The following is a 13,976-nucleotide window of genomic DNA, read 5'->3' on the forward strand; positions in this document are numbered from 1 at the left end:
AAGACGGAGAAGTAGATGAGTTCTCCCGCAACGTGACAATGCTCCGGTGGTGGTGACGATCTACTCCTGCAGGGCTTCGCCCGAGCTCCGCAGAAATCCGAACTAGAGGTAAAACTATGTGGAATAGCTAGAGTTGCACGTGGCAAAGTTGTGTGTCAAAAAGCCCTAAACCACCACTATATATAGGAGGGAGGGGGAGGGGCTAGCCTTGAGGGACAAGGCCCTCAAGGTGCGTCGGCCGCCAGGAGGAGGAGGACTCCTCCTCCAATTCGGTTTGGGAAGAAGGAGTCCTCCTCTTCCGTCTCACCTCCCTCTTTCCTTTTATTTTTCTTTTTTGTTTGGTATTTTCTTATGTGGCGACATAGCCCTCTTGGGCTGACTCCACCAGCCCACTAGGGACTTGGTGCGCCACCGTAGGGCCTTGGGCTCACTCCCGGGTGGGTGGGCCCCTCCCGGTGAACACCCGGAACCCATTCGTCACTCCCGGTACACTGCCGGAATTGCCCGGAACTTTCCGGTGACCAAATGAAACCATCCTATATACCAATCTTCGTTTCCGGACCATTTCGAAAACCCTCGTGATGTCCATTATCTCATCCCGGACTCCGAACCACATTCGGTAACCACACATATAACTCAACTATACTAAAACATCATCGAACCTTAAGTGTGCAGACCCTGTGGGTTCGAGAACTATGTAGCCATGACCCGAGGCACTCCTCGGTCAATATCCAATAGCGGGACGTGGATGCCCATATTGGGTCCTACATATTCTCCGAAGATCTTATCGGTTGAACCTTAGTGTCAAGGATTCATATAATCCCGTATGTCATTCCCTTTGTCCTTCGGTATGTTACTTGCCCGAGATTCTATCGTCGGTATCCGCATACCTATTTCAATCTCGTTATCGGCAAGTCTCTTTACTCGTTCTGTAATACAAGATCCCGTGACTTACACTTAGTCACATTGCTTGCAAGGCTTGTGTGTAATGTTGTATGACCGAGTGGGCCTAGAGGTACCTTTCCGTCACACGGAGTGACAAATCCCAGTCTTGATCCATACTAACTCAACGGACATCTTTGGAGATACCTGTAGAGCACCTTTATAGTCACCCAGTTACGTTGCGACGTTTGATGCACACAAGGTATTCCTCTGGTGCTAGTGAGTTATATGATCTCATGGTCATAGGAACAAATACTTGACACACAGAAAACAATAGAAATAAAACGACACGATCAATATGCTACGTTCATAGTTTGGGCGTAGTCCTTCACATGATTCTCCTAATGATGTGATCCAGTTATCAAGTGACAACACTTGCATATAGTCAGAAAACCTTGACTATCATTGATCAATTGGCTAGCCAACTAGAGGCTTGCTAGGGACATTGTCTATGTATCCACACATGTATCTATGTTTGCATTCAATACAATTATAGCATGGATAATAAACGATTATCTTTAAATAGGAAATATAATAATAACTATTTTTCATTGCCTCTATGGCATATTTCCATTACTCGAGGCCAAGTTTGGAGTCTCGGATGTTGGCACTAGTTGTATATCATGGAACAACTCTATGATTACACGATGACTGATGAGCGCTCCGTGGTTTAGCAAGCTCACGAGATACATTCATTTGCTAGAGAACTGATCACTTCAATTGTATGTTAGTGGAGAAGTTTGTTGCCGGAGGTATTATCACTAAGCTTCGTCCCTCGTGGAGGAACTTTGCTACCTCTCTGAAGCATAAGAGGTAGGAGTTTTCCGTTCTGGATCTCATTGGTACTCTTGATGTGGAAGAAAAGGAAAGAGGACAAGGCATACATGCTTAATGTATGGAGGGAGGCTAGACGAAAAGCTTGAAGCTCACGAGCATAATGATTACTCGATTGTTCGACTCGTTTCGGCTCGAGTTAATGAACCAAGCTGAACTATGTTTTTTGCTCGTTAAGATTAACGAGCTTAACAAACGGGCAAACGAGTTTCGTGAGCTAACTCGTTTAGCTCGATAATTTCCATTAGTTTTTATAAAGAAATAGATAATTTCTAAGACTATATTGTGCCCACTTTTCCCAGCGCCCCACCCCACATAGCCCAAGTGCCCAACGCCCCAGCCCCAACCCACTTCGGCTTGCAGTAGACCTAATCCCCATGACTCCTACTCTCCTAGTCATGGCTTTCTTTTCCCTAGCCGCCACCTGCCAGGAATGCTGGAACGAAGGACCAAACGAGGGCCGGCGACGGTATCAATTTGTTCTAGTACGGCGGCCGACGGCGGTCGACTGGCGTCCGATTTCTGGAACCCTGGTATTCTACTTAGAGTCCCTTCTCCTATCTCCGTTCGCCAAGTCCCCTCTCCTATCTCCGTCGTTTTCCCATCTCTAACTCTCACGAGTCTCATCCTCATCTGCGAGCCAGAATGGATGAATGTCGGCGGCCACTACCTTCTGCTGCAGATGCAAGCATGGAGTCATGGAAGAGGTCGTCTGCCTCTGAATGTGTGTCACGGGACTCTCCCTCCACTGCAGCACAACCTGCTCCTCGTCTTCAATTATTACCACAGAAAAGAGCAAGGGTGGATGAAACAATCTGTGATGTTGGTGATGCCAGATCAGGAGTGGTAAGTTCCTTTTTTGCTCTTGTGTTTAGATGAGTAAATTTTACCTATGTGTTCCGATTGCAATTTTCTTTAATGATGCCTGATGTTGATGATGAAATTATTTTTTCTATATTTGTATAGAACTCTAGCTACAATATAGATTACTATAACTTCATTATTCATATTCCTAATCAATCATGCAGTGATGATTTGCTTATCTGAATCATGCTATTTCTTTCTGCATAGGATGGTGATATAGAGGAATGGGTCGAGGTTAACGAAGGATATGAAGAGGTTAATGAGGCAGATGAGTATGGCAGGGATGATGATATGTCAGACCCATCTCTAGGATTGGGTGACAAAGAAAATGATGTAGAAGGTGAGGTCAATGACACTGAAAAAGGAAAGAGAGGGAAAAGGAATAAGGCAAAAGTTGATGTTGGTAATAAGGTTAAGGTGAGGAAAACTAGAGTTAAGTGTGCATCATGTTGGCAACATTTCCAAGAGGTCAAAGTTGTATGCAAGAAGAAACCAGGGGCGATCGTCACGAAGGCAAAATGCTTGCATTATTGTAACTTGTTTGCTTATACTCCAGGGGGGACAACTACTAGTCTCAATCGGCATACAAATGTTTGTGTGGACTATCTAAACAAGAAGGGTAGACAACAACGACAAGGTACAATCAATTTGGATCCTGAAAAGCCAGGTGCATCTCTTATAGTGAATCATGAATATGATCATGCAGAAGTCGTTAAAATCATAGCAAAGATGATAATTGTGCATTAATATCCTTTTAGGATGGTAGAGCATGCTTGGTTTAATATTCTCATGAGATATATGAATGCATCATACAAGTTCATTGGTAGGAAGAAAATTAGAGCCGAATGCATGAAGGTGTATATCTCTGAGAAAGAAATCCTTAAGAAGCAACTAAGGTCTGTTGAGAGCATTAGTTTGACAAGTGATATATGGACTTCGAACCAGAATCTTTCCTACCTAGTTGTTGTTGCTCACTACATAGATGATGATTAGGTTATGCAATGTCGTGTTTTAAACTTGATAGAGTTAGACCCACCTCACTCAGGCTTTGTTATAGCTCAAGCTGTTTTTGAATGCTGCCAAGAATGGAAAATACAAGATAAGATCATGACAATGACCATGGATAATGTTTCCTCGAATGATTCTGCTGCTAAGAAATTGATGGAAAAGTTCACTGCTAGGAAATCAGCAAAACTCATATCTAAGTACTTCCATGTTCGCTGTTGTGCACACATAGTGAATTTGATAGTCAATGATGGCATGGAACCATTGCAACATTTGATATGCAATCTTAAAGAAACTGTCAAGTACTTAAAAAAAATCTGCATCACGCATGTCGAACTTCTTATCAGATTGCAAGTCTCTTAATATTAAAGTTGGAAAGGATTATGCCTAGATGTAGCGACTAGATGGAGTTCTACATACAGAATGGTAGACGCTTGCACTTTGTATAAGGAAGGTTTCAATGAGTATGCACAATCAGATCCTAATTATGAATGGCAGCCTGAGGAGGAAGATTGGGTATTATATGGCAAAATTCAACCCATTTTGAAATCATTTGCTGAGGTAACTACCATACTATCAGGATCTACTTACCCACCACCAACATTTTTACCCTTACATCATGAATGTTAAGATTGCTATAGTGGAGCATGCTTTGTCCGAAGATGACAATTTGAAAAAGATGGGGGAAGCAATGCTTGATAAGTTTGATAAATATTGGGATAACATTGGTGTGCCAGAAAACAAAAATCGGAAACATAACAAAAGGGTAAAGAACAGTGTTATGGTGATTGCCACCATTCTTGATCCTAGGTTCAAGATGAAACTTGTGGACTATTGTTTTAAGAAAATGTATGGTAAAGAGAAGGGCGGTAGTGAGGTGGAAGATGTCAAAACAGAGTTCTTTGATCTTTATGCCACATATGAGATGGAAAATCATCACAATGAGGCTTCTAATACCAACGAGCAAAGTTTAACTTCAAGTAGGAAAGCATCTACATCTATGGCCACATTATCAAGTGGGTTTCAATCCTTTCTCGAGGAGACAAATTCGCAGCCATGCAAATCTGAATTGACTGGTTATCTTGAAGACAAGACTCATCCCATTAGTAATCCACATTTCACATTACTTGACTAGTGGAGGTTGAATGCCCATATATATATCCTATTATTGCAAAAATGGCAAAGAAGTTCTTGACAATACCGGCTACTAGTGTCTCATCAGAGTCGACATTTTCTACAAGAGGTAGAGTTCTTGATGACTACCGTAGTTCTCTATGCCCAAGCACGGTTGAGGCACTTGTTTGTGCTTCTAGCTGCATCAAAGGATCAAAAGAAAACCACATTAAGCCTACAATCATAGTGGTAATATTAGTTGCTCTTTGTTGTCTATTACTTATAAGCTTCGACATACTGTTTCAAAATGGACTGCCTAACTGAAATTGCATTTCCCTTTGTAGGAGGATGACATTGATGATGATGTTGAGTTCATTCCATTCCCTGAATCTATGGTGATGGTGGAAAGCAACTAGCAGGTTGGTGATTCGATAATAGTTGACACTTGTAATCTTTATTTTATTTCTCTTGTACTATTAAACCTTCTCCTATTTAAGGCCTACAACACTACTGTACGAGAAACCCGAAAGTCTACTTTCTTTGTTTTAAAATTTGCATGTAGGAAAACTCTGCAAGTTCATGAAGGCATAAGCAGCAAGGTGGAAGGACTCCTGGAATATTCTTTTACTAGTGGATGTAGCATGTTTAATTATCTTACAATTTTAAATTATGCAAGGTGACTTGGGCACTTGGCTGTGACGTCCTTTGGTTGTGACCAGATCACCAGAAGTTAGGACTATGGCTGTGAAACGTACTTTGTTGCTACTTTGGCTGTGACGTCCTTTTTAAAATCTATGCTATTTTAAATTTGTGATGGAAACCTTTTGTGTTTGGGGTTTGGCACTTTGGCTGTAGCATGTTCCTATTATTTTCTAAATGCAAATGGTGCAAAGGTTGTGTGTTGTTGTTGCTACATGCTCTATGTGTCTTGTTGTTGCTGCTACATATTATATGTTGTTGCTGCTACATACTACCAGACTTGTGTATTGTTGCTGCTACATAGTGTTGTTTACTACCTTAACGAGCACTCGTGAACATTCATGAGCATAACAAGCCCATAACGAACCAAGCTGAACATAGGTTTTAGCCCGTTAATATTAACGAGCTTAATGATAACGAGCTTAACGATAACGAGCTTAATGATAACGAGCCGAACGAGCTGAGCAACTAGTTAATCCAGCCCTACCCAGCTCTTTGATTCTTGTATGGGAGAAGGGTGATGAGGTTTTTGGGGAGCCCTCCGCGCGACTACCGTCTTCCTCATCACGGACACCATGGATGCTGATGACCACTTCCCGGATGATGACTTCTTCCCCAACGTCAACAACATCTTCGACAACATAGCCGGTGAGGACATCAACGCCAATCCCACTGCTGCTGCTATGACTCGATACATGTTCGTGTTCTTCTTGTTTGAGTTCCTGCTGCAACTTCTTGTTCTAGTTTCTATTCAAGATATGTTTCGTTCGTACTCACCACTTGATATGCTACTTGCATACTCTCTATATGATCGCATGACTTGTCTTATAATTGCTATGATAGTCATGATTTATCTACTATTTCTGCTAGTAAAAGCACATTGTAAATCGCTGATGTTTCCAACAATCCAAAAACCTTATAAAAGGCAATTTACCCCAAGTAGTTTTATGCTTCCATGAGGCCTCCTATGTTTGAGGGTGTGCACTATAAGAGGTGGCATGTGAGGGTTGTTCTATGGTTTCAAACCATGAGCTGCTATGACGCCACTCTTGGAAAGCCTGGAGGAATTCTTGATCCTCAACACGAACTCACTTTTAGAAAACCGATACCTTGTTTAAGGCTGCTCTCTTGAGTGTTCTTGGTGAGAACATAGTTGATGCTTATGAGTCAATTGACAATGGGAAAGATACGTGTAGCGCACTCGAGGCCAAGTTTGGAGTCTTGGATGTTGGCACTAGCTGTATATCATGGAACATCTCTATGATTACAGGATGACTGTTGAGCGCTCCGTGGTTTAGCAAGCTCACGAGATACATTCATTTGCTAGAGAACTGATCACTTCAATTGTATGTTACCGGATAAGTTTGTTGCCGGAGGTATTATCACTAAGCTTCGTCCCTCGTGGAGGAACTTTTCTACCTCTCTGAAGCATAAGAGGCAGGAGTTTTCTGTTATGGATCTCATTGGTACTCTTGATGTGGAAGAAAAGGCAAGAGCACAAGACATACATGCTCAAGGTATGGAGGGAGGTTCTAGTGCCAATTTGGTACAGAAGAAAAACTTCCAACCCCACAAGTTCAAGAACAAGGGCAAGTTTGATGGTAAGGGAAAGTTCGATGGGAAGAACAAGGCTTTGGAGCACACCAATTTCAAGAAGAAGACTGACAAGAAGAAAGGTGTTTGTCATGTCTGTGGAGATCCTGATCATTGGGCACCTAGTTGCCCTAACCATTATGACAAGCGTCAACATGGGAAAGGCGACAAGAGCACCAATGTTGTCATTGGTGACGTTGAGATGCATGATATTGGGTATGGCATACTTCCCACTATTCTCTCAGTATGTCGTTCCCCTGATTGGTTGATTGACATGGGTGCTAATGTGCATGTATGCAGTGATATTTCCATGTTTTGTTCATATCAGGCCGTAGGTACTACTTCAGTCCTAATGGGCAATGATTCAAGTGCTTTTGTTCGTGGTGTTGGCATAGTCGTTCTGAAGTTTACTTCGGGGAAGATTGTGCGGCCGAGGGACGTGCATTATGTCCCCTCCGTCAATAATTTTTTTGTTAACGGATCTCTTCTGTGTAGAGATGGCTAAAAGCTTGTCTTTGAGTCCAATAAATTTGTAATATCCAAGTATGGAACTTTTGTTCGTAAAGGTTATGAGTTAGGAGGCTTGTTCAGCCTATCCTTGTCAGATGTTTGTAATAAAGTTGTTAATCATGTTCGCAATAATAGTGAATCAAATGTGTGGCATTCACGTGTGTGTCATGTTAATTTTGGTTGTATGAGGCGTCTAGACAAGTTGAACTTCATCCCCAACTTCACCGCTATCAAGGGATCTAATTGTCAAGTTTGTGTGCAAGCTAAGAAACCTCGTAAGTCTCATACAATTGCGGAAACAAGAAATCTTGTGCCACTAGAACTCATACATTCAGATCTTTGTGAAATGAATGGTGTTTTCACGAAAGGTGGAAAGAAATATTTTATGACGTTAATCGATGACTCCACCAGATACTGTCATTTGTATCTTTTTAAAATTGAAAGATGAGGCTTTAAATTTCTTCAAGATCTATAAAGCTGAAGTGGAAAACCAACTTGATCAAAAAGAGACTTAGGTCCGATCGTGGTGGAGAGTATTTTTCTAATGAATTTGATTCTTTTTGTGCGGAACATGGTATAATCCATGAGAGGACGCCTCCCTATTCACCTCAGTCAAATGGGGGTAGCCGAAAGAAAGAACCGTACTCTAACTGATTTGGTTAACGCCATGTTAGACACATCGGGTCTCTCCAAGGCATGATGGGGGGAGGCGATATTGACTGCATGTCATGTCCTAAACTGAGTTCCCACAAAGAACAAAGAGATAACTCCATTCTAGGAATGGGAGAAGAAAAGGTCAAAACTCTCTTACCTACGAACTTGGGGCTGCTTGGCAAAAGTCAATATACCAATTCGAAAGAAGCGGAAGCTTGGACAAAAAATTGTGGATTGTGTTTTCCTGGGTTATGCTTTCCATAACATTGGTTATAGATTCTTGATTGTTAAATCTGAGGTATCCGACATGCATGTTGGTACAATCATGGAGTCAAATGATGCGACTTTCTTTGAAGATATCTTTCCCATGAAGGATATGGGTAGCTCATCAAATCAGGAGATGCCTAGTTCATCGAGTCAAGTTATAGTTGCAATTTCTGAACCTACCATTACAACACAACATCTTGAAGATCCCATGGAGAACAATAATGAGACTCCTAAAAGGAGCAAGAGAGAGCACTGCAAAGTCTTCTGGTGATGATTTTCTTATATATCTCATAGATGACACTCCTAGTTCCATTTGAGAGGCTTATTTATCTGAAGATGCTGACTACTGGAAGGAAGCGGTCCGTAGTGAGATGGATTCCATCCTCGCAAATGAAACTTGGGAGATAACTAATCATCCTTACGGGTGCCAACCTATAGGATGCAATTGGGTATTCAAGAAGAAGCGTAAGCCTGATGGTACTATTCAAAAGTACAAGGCACGACTCGTGGCCAAGGGTTATACCTAAAAGGAAGGTGAAGACTTCGTTGATACTTACTCACCTATGGCTCTGACCACTATTCGAGTACTACTTTCACTAGCTGCCTCACACGTTCTTCTCGTTCATCAAATGAATGTTATGACTACTTTCCTATACGGAGAGTTGGACAAGGAAATTTATATGGAACAACCAGATGGGTTTGTAGTGGGTGGTCAGGAAGGAAAAGTATGCAAATTGTTGAACTCTTTGTATGGACTTAAGCAAGCACCTAAGCAGTGGCATGAGAAGTTTGAAAGAACTTTAACAACTACATGCTTTATTGTAAATGAAGGTGACAAATGCGTGCACTATCACCATGGTGGGGGTGAGGGAGTTATCCTTTGCTTGTATGTTGATGATATATTGATTTTCGGAACAAATTGAATGTTATTAAGGAGGTCAAGGATTTCCTATCTCGTTGTTTCAAGAGGAAGGACTTAGGAGTAGCTGATGTTATTCTGAATATCAAGTTGTTGAGAAGTGATGATGGTGGGATTACATTGCTTCAATCTCACTATGTGGAAAAGATCTTGAGTCACTTTGGTTATAGTGACTGCAAGCCCTCTCCAACACCTTATGATGCTAGCATGTTGCTTCAAAAGAATCAAAGAATTGCTAGAGATCAATCGAAATACTCTCACATAATTGGCTTGCTTATGTATTTAGCGAGCACTACGAGACCTGGCAACTCTTTTGCTATTAGCAAATTGAGCTAGTTTGTCTCAAAACCAGGAGACGATCATCGGAAAGCTCTAGAAAGAGTTATGCGCTATTTAAAGGGCATTGCGAGTTATGGAATTCACTACACTAGGTACCCAAAGGTACTTGAAAGGTAAAGTGTCTCAAACTGGATCTCTGAGGCTGATGAGGTAAAGGCCACGAGCGGATATGTATTCACTCATGGTGGTGGCGCTGTTTCATGGAAGTCTTGCAAGCAAACCATCTTAAAGAGGTCAACAATGGAAGCAGAACTCACAACACTAGAGACAACTATGGTCGAAGAAGATTGGCTTCGTCGGCTCTTGAATGACTTACCAGTTGTTGAGAAACATATACCGGGTGTTCTTATGAACTGCGACAATCAAACTATGATCACCAAAGTGAGTAGCTCAAAGGATAACATGAAGTCATCAAGACATGTTCAGAGAAGGTTAAAAATTGTCAGGAAAATGAGAAACTATGGAGTTACTGCATTGGATTATGTCCAAACATCTAGAAATCTGGCAGGTGCTTTCGCTACGGTTCTATCACGTAATGTGATAGATAATGCATCGAAGGAGATGGGTATGAGACCCACAATATGAGTTGTTCACAGTGGTAACCTATTCTATGTGATCGGCGATCCCGTGAATTAGATGTGGAAGACAAGTTCTTAGTCGAGAGGAGAGTATCCTTACCATTGATAGTACCACTCCATGAAGATGCAATACTTTCCTAATCTACATGGCAGGTTGATATATATCTTAATGTGTTCTAAGTGGCTTACTAAAGTAGAGATGTTATCTTGCAGAACATCTTTTGAAGAACACACCTATATGAGTCTAATTGTTAATGTCGTAATCTATGACAGTAGGGTGCTCTCTAGTATACTCATGAAAGGCCTCGGAGTATGACGCATAAGCTCCACCCACGAGGAAGTCCCACGGTAGCCTAGTATTGGTCAAGGCTCAGTGTGAAGCTAGATTCGCAGAAAACTTGCAGTTCAAGGCATAGTCCACTGTTCAAGTTGCTTACTGGTGTAGCATAGAGTTCTAGGTGGAAGTTCAACTTAACATTCTCCACTGCAGTACCGATATATAAACAATGTTTTGGAACCAAAGGCAAATTTTGTGTGCCTTTGGGATCTTGTGGGGGATTGCTGGAATTTAATCTATATGGGCCAACCCAATAACCATTTTGAGAATTCCTAATAAATCCTAGAGGCCCACTTAGCCAATTCGTGCAAGGCAATAGGTGGAACTAAAGTTTAGTCCCACATTTCTAGTTTGGTAGGAGTTGGACCTCCTTATAAGAGAGGATGTTTCCCCACATGTATGAGCATGAGAACAAGAGAGACATACACGTGCACTCCTCCTCCTCCTCCGGCCACCTCACTGATGACCCACAAGTATAGGGGATCAATCATAGTCCTTTCGATAAGTAAGAGTGTCGAACCCAATGAGGAGGAGAAGGCTGTGATAAACGGTTTTCAGCAAGGTAATAACTGCAAGCACTGAAAGTAGCGGTAACAAGTGATGGTGTAGTGAGGTGAATCGTAGCAAGCGAAAAGTAACAAGTAACAAGTAGTAGCAATGGTGCAACAAGTGGCCCAATCCCTTTCGTAGCAAGGGACAAGCCTGAATAAAGTCTTATAAGAGGAAAAGCGCTCCCGAGGACGCACGGGAATTTCTGTTATGCTATTTTCATCATGTTCATATGATTCGCGTTCGTTACTTTGATAGTTTGATATGTGGGTGGATCGGCGCTTGGGTACCGCCCTTACTTGGAAAAGCATCCCACTTATGATTAACCCCTCTCGCAAGCATCCGCAACTACGAAAGAAGAATTAAGACAACGACTAACCATAGCATTAAACTAGTGGATCCAAATCAGCCCCTTACGAAGCAACGCATAGACTGGGGTTTAAGCTTCTGTCACTCCAGCAACCCATCATCTACTTACTACTCCCCAATGCCTTCCTCTAGGCCCAAATATGGTGAAGTGTTATGTAGTCGACGTTCACATAACACCACTAGAGGAAAAGACAACATACAGCATATCAAAATACCGAACGAATACCAAACTCACATGACTATTATTAGCATGACTTATCCCATGTCCTCAGGAACAAAAGTAACTACTCACAAAGCATAATCATAATCATGATGAGAGGCGTAATGAATAGCATCAATGATCTGAACATAAACTCTTCCACCAAGTAATCCAACTAGCATCAACTACAAATAGTAATCAACACTACTAGCAACCTTACAAGTACCAATCGGAGTCGCGAGACGGAGATTAGTTACAAGAGATGAACTAGGGATTGGAGAGGAGATGGTGCTGATGAAGATGTTGATGAAGATGCCTCCCCTCCGATGAGAGGAGTGTTGGTGATGACGAAGGCGATGATTTCCCCCTCCGGGAGGGAAGTTTCCCCGGTAGGATCGTCCTGCCGGAGCTCTAGATTGGATCTGCTCAAGTTCCGCCTCGTGGCGGCGGCGAAACCACGAAAATTTCCCGAATGATTTTTCTGCAATGAAACCCTTCATATAACAAAAGAGGGGGGCCAGTGGGCCGCCAGGGTGCCCACAAGCCCTGTTGCCGCGACCAGGGGGGTAGGCCGTGGCAACCAGGCTTGTGGGCCCTTGGTTGCTCCCCTCTGACACTTCTTTCGCCCAGTATTTTTTATAAAATCCAAATAAATCCACGTTGATTTTCAGGACATTTGGAGTTGCGCAGAATAGAGCACTCAGACTTGCCCCTTTTCCAGTCCAAAATGCCAGCTGCCGGTATTCTCCCTCTTCAAATAAACCTTGCAAAATAAGAGAGAAAGGCATAAGTAAGGTTCCACAAAGTATAATAACAATCCATAAAGCGATAAATATCAACATGAAAGCATGATGCAAAATGGACGTATCAAGTCCCCCAAGCTTAGACCTAGCTTGGCCTCAAGCGAAAACCAAGACCCAAAACATGTCCACATGTTTAGGGATGAAGGTGTCGATAAAACAAAATACGGACATGAGGGCATCATGATCATACATAGAACAAAAATGCATCATAGAGATTCTTATGGGAAAGTAACAATTCCTTCACAAAGCAAAGTATGAAACAAAAACCTTACCGAGAAGTAGCCAACAACAGTCCATGGTCATTGAAGCAATTGCAATTTATCATATTATCAAAAAGAGTCAAATAAGAGCTTGTAAAGCAAATCCACATACTCAATCATCTCTTTTGCTTTTCACAATTGTTACAACTCACGTGGTACTAATGGTATTGAAGTTTCAGTTGGACACAGAGAAATATAGGGGCTTATAGTTTGCCTCCCAACCATTTACCTCAAGGGTAAGTCAACAATAATAAAGCATAAGTACTCAGCTCCAAGTTGATATATGAATATAGATCTTTCCCAAGCATATGACGTTCACCAAGAAAAAGACTAAATAAGGAATTGGTGAAGATCACCATGACTCTTACAAGGGGAAAAAGTAAAGGTACAAAATAGGCCCTTCGCAGAGGGAAGCAGAGGTTGTCATGCGCTTTTGAGGTTTGGATGCGTGTCCTCTTAGTGCGGAGGAACGTCACTTTATATTGCCTCATGTGATAAAGAACTTTATTGTGCAGTCTGTCGCTTTTATGTCTTCCTCATCACAGGTTCGTATAGAGCTTATTTTCCACACACTAATAGATCATACATATTAGAGAGCAATTTTTATTGCTTGCACCAATGACAACTTACTTGAGGGATCTTATTCAATCCATAGGTAGGTATGGTTGACACTCATGGAAAAAACTGGGTTGAAGGTTTATGGATGCACAAGTAGTATCTCTACTTGGTGCGGGAGTTTTGGCTAATATGAGGTGGAAGCAATCGTCACATGCTAAGGAATCTCTAATCATATAACTTTGTTTGGAACTAAGCAAACACAATTCATTATGTTGTCTTCCTTGTCCAACATCTACTTCTAGGCATGTAATAGTTTGGTGAGTGCTCACAATTATAGAAAGTGTCTAAGATGATATATTTATATGTGAACCTCTCTTTCCTTATTACTTCTTATTAATTGCAACAATGACTGAGGTCTATGTTGGTCTACTCTCAACAAGTTTCAATCATCATACTTGTTATATGTGAAGCTATCACTTTCCATAAGATCATCTCATGATCTTTCATGCTATCGTTCTTTTCATACTTTTGATCACGACACAAAACAAAGCCCTTGACTAAGATACTCTTTATTATATAGCTCG

At 41.7% G+C, this 13,976-nt stretch overlaps 1 protein-coding gene across 1 annotated transcript; it reads left to right on the forward strand.

Annotated features, from left to right (window-relative positions):
• Positions 1-2,148: 2,148 nt before the first annotated feature.
• Positions 2,149-3,900, forward strand: LOC123398969. The gene is made up of 3 exons (XM_045093406.1): positions 2,149-2,309; positions 2,421-2,622; positions 2,848-3,900. Exons 1-3 carry the CDS (start codon positions 2,210-2,212, stop codon positions 2,858-2,860), a joined length of 315 nt encoding a protein of 104 aa, XP_044949341.1. The 5' UTR covers positions 2,149-2,209; the 3' UTR covers positions 2,861-3,900.
• The last annotated feature ends 10,076 nt before the right edge of the window (positions 3,901-13,976 follow it).

Source organism: Hordeum vulgare, chromosome 5H (genome assembly GCF_904849725.1).
Source record: "Hordeum vulgare subsp. vulgare chromosome 5H, MorexV3_pseudomolecules_assembly, whole genome shotgun sequence".
Taxonomy (NCBI): domain Eukaryota; kingdom Viridiplantae; phylum Streptophyta; class Magnoliopsida; order Poales; family Poaceae; genus Hordeum; species Hordeum vulgare.